Here is a 6,651-nt window from a genome sequence, read left to right as displayed (position 1 = left end):
TTGGTGATGACTGTACACTGGGAATTATCTGGATGGCTATCAGTGGGAAAAGAGTCAATAATAAATGGACAGTCATGTTTATAGCACTTGCAAGTAATGATAAGCAAAGGTCACCAGGGCAATCATTAGTTGCATAAAGCAAGCTATAGAACATTTACACCCAGCATAAAACTAGTCATCAGAATACCAATGTAAAGCAAACACACACAGGGTGTATTTAAAAAAGGGCAGAAGCAGCGCCCACACCAGTGGTTCCTCTGAGGACACTAAGAGTAGAAGGAATAGTAAGTGCCCATGGGTCCTTCTGTTGCAGTTAAAAATCTTCCCTAGGGAGAACATACATTTATTTTACTCATGTGACTAATATTATTTTTAAAGACTACAGATATAAATAAGCAGGGAATATGGGAGCTATGAATTTGTATTGGAAAAATAACAGCATGATTAAAACAGTTTTCTTTTAGGTTCTGACAGGGTCATGACCCCTGGCATAGGAGTTTTCTCCAGACTATTAATCCACAGCTCTCTGAGGTCTCATTAATGTGTAATTTTTTTCTTCTGTTACTCATATTAGTGTATTCAAATGAAATCACTCCTATTTTCAAAGATTCAGTACCTCAAACACTTTCTAAATGAGGAAAATGGAACACACCTGTCTCCTAGTTGCTGTGCTCTTACGTCTTGCAGTCTTTCTGAGCTGCTATGATAGACTGACATACCATAAACCGGACAGTTTAACAACAGAAATTTCTCATGATTCTGTAAGCTTGGGAAGTCAGTATCAAGGGACCAATAGATTCAATGTCTGGTGAGGAACCATCCCCTGCCCCACTCTCCCAACTCCAGGGTTTCTCTGTGTAGTCCTGGCTATCCTGGAACTTGCTCTGTAGACTAAGACCAGGTTGGTCTCGAACTCATAAACCTGCCTGCCTCTGCCTCCCAATGCTGGGATTATCATACATTGCTATCTTCTCCCACTTGTGTAAGCTCTGACCTCACAACCTGGCTATCTTAAAGACCCACTTCCAAATATGATTACATCACACTGGGAATTAATTAAGTTTCAAGGTTTGGTCAACATTTTATTAAAACCTGATCCTTCTCAGGGTGGGAGGAATAGAAATAGCTAGAGCAACTGGCGATAAATGTGGGGGTTCAAGTTCAGTGGGAGTTCATTTGAGGCTACAGTGAACAGATACATTAATTTGTCAGATAAATCCTAAACCATCTTCAGATACTGGCTCACTTAGGAACGCGTTTATTAAACATGTAGCATATTGACGGGCTGGGCCATTTCATGTAGAATGCACCCTAAATTTCTGTTGTCTTTCTGGGACTCCCAGTCTGATCTAGGAGCAGTGGCAAAACAAAACAAAACAAAACCAGTTCATATCCACAAAACATCAGTGAAAGCCCAGGAAAGGTGCCCCTCCCAACCCCCAGCATTCCATGAAGTGAATTATGGAAAGACACAAAACGGATTCCTTGGAAAGTTGTCAACAAACAAACAAACAAACAAAAAACAAACAAACAGGCTGGCAGGTGTTAGGAACACAGTTACTGGGCAAATCCGTAAGGAGAGGGAGTAAGGCTAGAGGCAGAGGAGTCTTGCTTAAGATTCTGGAAGAAGACACAGAAAATCTTATGCAGTAAACAGTAGGATTACATTCTTGTATTTGGACATAACTGTGGAGGATGAAACACCAATGAGAGGTTGAACGGGCAGTCTTCCTTAAATGAATGGCTTCAATTCTGCCCTAGAGAGAAGTCTTATCTAGTGGGACCAGAGTCCTGAGCAGGAAAAACAAAACAAAACAAAACAAAACAAAACAAAAAAACCCCAAACAACGCTCCCCCCCACAAAAAAAAATAAACCTGAAGAGTTCGGGCTGCAACTGGGTGTAGGTTCTCTTCAGTGTTATCCCCAATTATTAACACTAAAGACTTGCTAAAAAGGCAAATTCTTAGGTTACATTCTAGATGCACGGAGCCAGAACTAAGAAATCTTTGAACAAACTCTCCAGGTGATTCTGACACCAATGCTGGAGCCTGCCAAACACCCCAGGCAAAGCGGTAAGGGATTAGAATTGCCAGGACTTGCCTTTTGTCTTGAGAAAGAAACAAAACAAAACAAAAGAAAACAAAAAACTAAAGAGAACTGCGTTTTGCTACATAGACAGAACAAAAGCTACCTAAGGTAAATTTTTATGTAGGCGCCCAGAAAATAGAAACAAAGAAACACAATGATCATGTTGCCCAAGTCTTAGAGAATTAAGACTTTTTGTAGAGCTCCTGATGTTCTCGTTGCCTAAATTCAGTTCAAAAGTTAGGTGATCATCCCACGTCTTACTGGTTCCTTTTATTAGGCACAAAAACACCCTGAGAAAACAATGCTGGGCTTGCGGGTGGCTCTTTGGAAGCTGTATTTCCGTGCAACCGCCCTGTAGGAAAACACAATTTCCCAGTGAGAAACCCCCAAGCTCAGCGGAGGGGCCGGGCCCACAGCCCCGGGCCACGCGGCGTCCCCCACGCACCCCCGCGGGCCACTAGGCCTCCTCCCAGCCCGCTCCGAAGATAAACAAATCACTCCTGTTTTCCAGTCCTGGAATAAGCGCTGACTCACGCAGCACTTTGAACAGCCACAGTCGCCTCAGGAAGGAGGAAAAATGTGCAGATTTTTCCCTCTCACGCGACGGCCCCAAGTGCCGCGCTGACCAATCAGGACAGGATGGTGGGAACAGCACCAAAGTAGGTAAAAAAATGCGGGTTGCGGTCCCTGAGAGCCGTTTAGAGAGCTGTCCTCGCCCAGCAGAGCACCCGCCCACCGGCGATCGCCCCGCCCACCCTGCGCTGCGGTCCCGCCCCCGGCGGCGCGCACACCTGGCCAGGTGGCGACTTCCATGTATGGGCAAAGGCCGCGCGGTGGGCGGGGCATCGCATGGTCCCGCCTCCAGGGCAGGGCCAGATCCCCGGAGCGTCCTGTGCCCGCCCTTCAAGCAATCCGGCGCTCCTCAGGGCGGGGCACCCATGCACTCCCTCTAACTGGAGCGAGGTTTCCAGCCGTCTGTAGACTGCAGGGCCTCCTGGGTGGGGCCTATCCGGGAAGGCCGGCCTGTTGCGTAGCAGCGGCGGGCGGAGCGTGGGGCGCGCGCAGCCGCAGTCTGACTGGAACTCGTGCCCGCCCTTAATAAGCTCGAGCTGCCGCGTCCGCCCTGCGCTCCCTCTCCTGCTTTTGCTACCCGGAGGAGGAAGGTGCACAGACTTTGCTGCCAGGCTCCTAGCTCTCCTCCCGAAGTCCGCCGCAGCGAACATGGTGAGTGACCCGCAGCTCGGGCGTGCGCCTAGGGAGGGATCGCGTTCCACGGCTCCAAGACGGCTCCCGGGCGGCATCATGCCCACTGCTCCAGGCCGCCGCCCGGGATCCGCTTCCGCCCGGCCTCGCTACCTTCCATCTCGAAGTCGGTAGATCCCTGGGGTGGGCCGTCGAACCTGAGACCGTCCATGTGGGTGCGGTTTTCTCCAAGGCCAGCTCGGTGACCCATGAGCCTTTCCAGCCCTTTCTACGAGAAGGAAAAGGAGGATTTTATTGAACACTCTAGAGGGCGGGGTAATTGCTAGCGAGCGTGATTAAGAACCGGGTGGCCTTGCCGTGGCTTTGTTTGTCGTATCTGGCAATCAGCTTCAGTGACACTCTCACTGGGCTTGTCAAGCTTGGCAGTGGCTCTTTTAACCCTTCCCTGCCGGGTCCATTCATCTATGCTAGACATTTGCCTTCACCTGAGAACATGGCTTTACCACGACTTTGGGTGCAAGGCGTGGACATAATGTTATTTTCCTAATGCAAATTTAAAAACTTTCAGAAAGCCCGTTTAATTACTCCAGCCCTTTAAAAGGAGAAACATTCGTTGAATTGAGATGGTAGAGATTTTACTTAATTTACAAACTTCTCTATCTCTAAACTGTTACTCAAATCGGTTGTAAAACAGTATCTCTACTAGGCGATCAGGTGGAACATTTTGTCACTGTAGTCTGCACACTGTTACCATTTTTGGTCAATGATTTGCTGGCAAGGCCTTGCCACACTGCTAGAAATACTATCCTGTTGCTACATCTGTGGGCCGGGAAGCACTCTGTCTACAGAGTGTTTTCACTGAATAACAACTTTGGTTTTTCCTTAGGATATAGCAATTGGCTTGCAGGTGCATGCTGGCTCATTAGATTAAATGGGTAATTTTCTTGAAAACTGACCATGCTTAGTAGTGTCTTGATATTAAGTTTTGTATGAGTTTAATGCTATGAGCTACAATTGAAGCCCTGAAGTCTCTTGAACCCCTGCAAGATTTTAAATGTGTGTATATGCTGGTTTATAGTAAAGACTGAATCTGAAGGTTTTGAGTTCTGATAAACTCGAGCACTCAGTGAAGTGGACTGGTGTCTGCCCTCCAGTCTGCTGATGTAACATCTTTTAGTTGAGAATGCAAACGTTGTATTTAAAATAGGGTCAAACATTTTAAACGTGTAAAAGCTTGGTTTTAAAGATTAACTGTGTCCAGTGTACATTCAAATAAAATGAAAACAAAAAAAAGAATGTTGTATTTTCTGGTACTTGGAGGAGGCAGAAATAAAAACTAAAGGTGGGTTCATTCTTACATCCAAGTACTGATATATTCATTATGTTCTGAGGACTTTGGTACAGGAATGCCACCATGCTTTGCTGATCCAGTTTTCCTTTCACTGTGGGCTCTGGGAATTGAACTTAGGTTGTTAGACTTGCCTGGCAAGTGCTTTCACCTGCTGAGCCAGTTCACCTGTTCTGGGTCTGTTTTAAGAATGAAGACTTTAGAACACAGATGTTTCTATGTTTGGGTTTATAAGCATAGAGTGTGTCCCTTCGGTCCAGCTATTACAGGATGGGGAGGAGGGAGGGAGGGAGGGAGAGAGAGAGAGAGAGAGAGATTGAGAGAGATTGAGATTGAGATTTTCCTTTATTATCCCAGATTCTAGCACTTTCTGTATTTGAAACCTTTTTAGTTTTGTTGGTGAGCTCCTTGGTTTCCTTTTCTGAGGCAGGATCTCGCTCTGTAGTTCAGAACCACATGGAACTCATTGTGAAGCCCAGGCAGGACTCGAACTTGAGGCAATCCAGGTGCTAGGATTACAGGTGTCAAGAACTACACTAGTTTTGTATTTTTATTTTTGAGTTGGGGCCTTGATATAGGTCAGAGTGGCCTGGCATTCTGCACACAGACTCCGAGCGCTGGGATTATAGATGTCAGCTAATATGTTTAGTTACTCCTCCTTTCCTCTTTTTGGGGTGGTAGTAGGAAGAGTAAAGTTTAACAACATATGAGTTTGTTTTTAATTAGAATTACTTCCTGGTACTCATTATGTCTTCTAGAAGCTGTTGGAATAAAGGAAATTGAAATTAGAAAAATGAGATGTCCTGTTTTCAAGTGTCTCACTACAAAATATCACCAAAATGTCTCTATAAAAGCCCCTTCCCACAGGGGGACAAATGTATCTTCTGTTTGCACATGGCAGATAAAATTTCTGTGTGTGTACTGGGTGTGTCAGCTTCCTCAGATGTGCAAGGATTTCCAGCTCACTGTAAAATTCCTAGTTTATTTGCTCAGTTATATTGGGTACAGCTTGACACATCACATGGAGATTTGGCTAGTCTTTTCTTTAACCAAGGAATGCATTTGCAGCACAGTTTTATGGCTCTCTGGGAAGTAGGAATGTCATTTTGCCCTGAAATAGTTAAGGAATATGCCATAATCTAACTTAGCATAGATGGGACCTTGCTCCAACAAACTGAGCTCACTAGTCTGGACTGAATTATAAATGTAGTCTGCCACTTGGTGATTAGGGAAAATACTTTTAACAATTCAGCTAAATAGGTTGGGCATGCTTTGTTTTTTGAGAGACAGGGTTTCTCTGTGTAGCCCTGGCCATCCTGGAACTTGCTCTGTAGACCTCAGACTCAGACCTACCTGCCTCTGCCTCCCAAATGCTGGGTAAAGCCACCACACCCTTTGTGTGCCTGGTTAAAAGGAGATTGTAAAGCCCTTTCACTGGGGTGGGCCGGGTGGGGTAGGGTGTTGCATAGCACTCCGGATAGTTACATAACAATTTGTGACAGTAGCAAAATGACAGTTTTGAAGTGGCAACAAAAATAATGCTCTGATTGTGGATCATCATAACATGAGGAACTGTGTTAAAGGAAGCATTAGGAAGACTGAGAACCTCTGCCTGAAAGGATCAGTTACTGCCTACAAATCACTTTTCCTTTTTTTACATCAATCTTTAAAATTGGTAATTTTGAAGTGTTTTAAGTAATAAAGTGTACAGGATAATGATCCCTTTTATCAAAAGAAAAATAACAGTTTGGGGTGTGATCACCGAAGCTAAATGTACATCTTCTTCCTAGTTATAGTTAGTTCTTTCCCTGGAGGGTCCCACTCTTGTGTCAAAGAGCTTACAGCACTGACTCATTAAAGGAACCAATTTCATTCAGGATGTTGCAAATTCAAAGAAGGTTCATGATGAAGAAACTTCTCTAAGAAAAAGAATAGTAACCTAGAGAGTCTTGAGGAAGGATCTGAACAGGTCTCTCTTGTCAGAAAAAGTACAGTGGGCCTTTTCTCTGCC

The 6,651-nt window shown here is 45.0% G+C and overlaps 1 protein-coding gene across 1 annotated transcript in view; it reads left to right on the top strand.

The window, feature by feature from the left end:
• The first annotated feature begins 3,003 nt into the window (after positions 1-3,003).
• Positions 3,004-6,651, top strand: part of Dstn (destrin, actin depolymerizing factor) — a 27,372-nt gene continuing 23,724 nt past the window's right edge. The window contains exon 1 of the mRNA XM_028756758.1: positions 3,004-3,313. Coding sequence (XP_028612591.1) covers positions 3,311-3,313 — 3 coding nt within the window. The 5' untranslated portion in view covers positions 3,004-3,310. The remainder of the gene's footprint in view (positions 3,314-6,651) is intronic.

This window comes from Grammomys surdaster, unplaced genomic scaffold (genome assembly GCF_004785775.1).
Source record: "Grammomys surdaster isolate TR1022 unplaced genomic scaffold, NIH_TR_1.0 129, whole genome shotgun sequence".
In the NCBI taxonomy this organism is placed as follows: Eukaryota; Metazoa; Chordata; class Mammalia; order Rodentia; family Muridae; genus Grammomys; species Grammomys surdaster.
The sequence above is the reverse complement of the archived record's forward strand: the minus strand, read 5'-3'. Positions and strand labels throughout refer to the sequence as shown.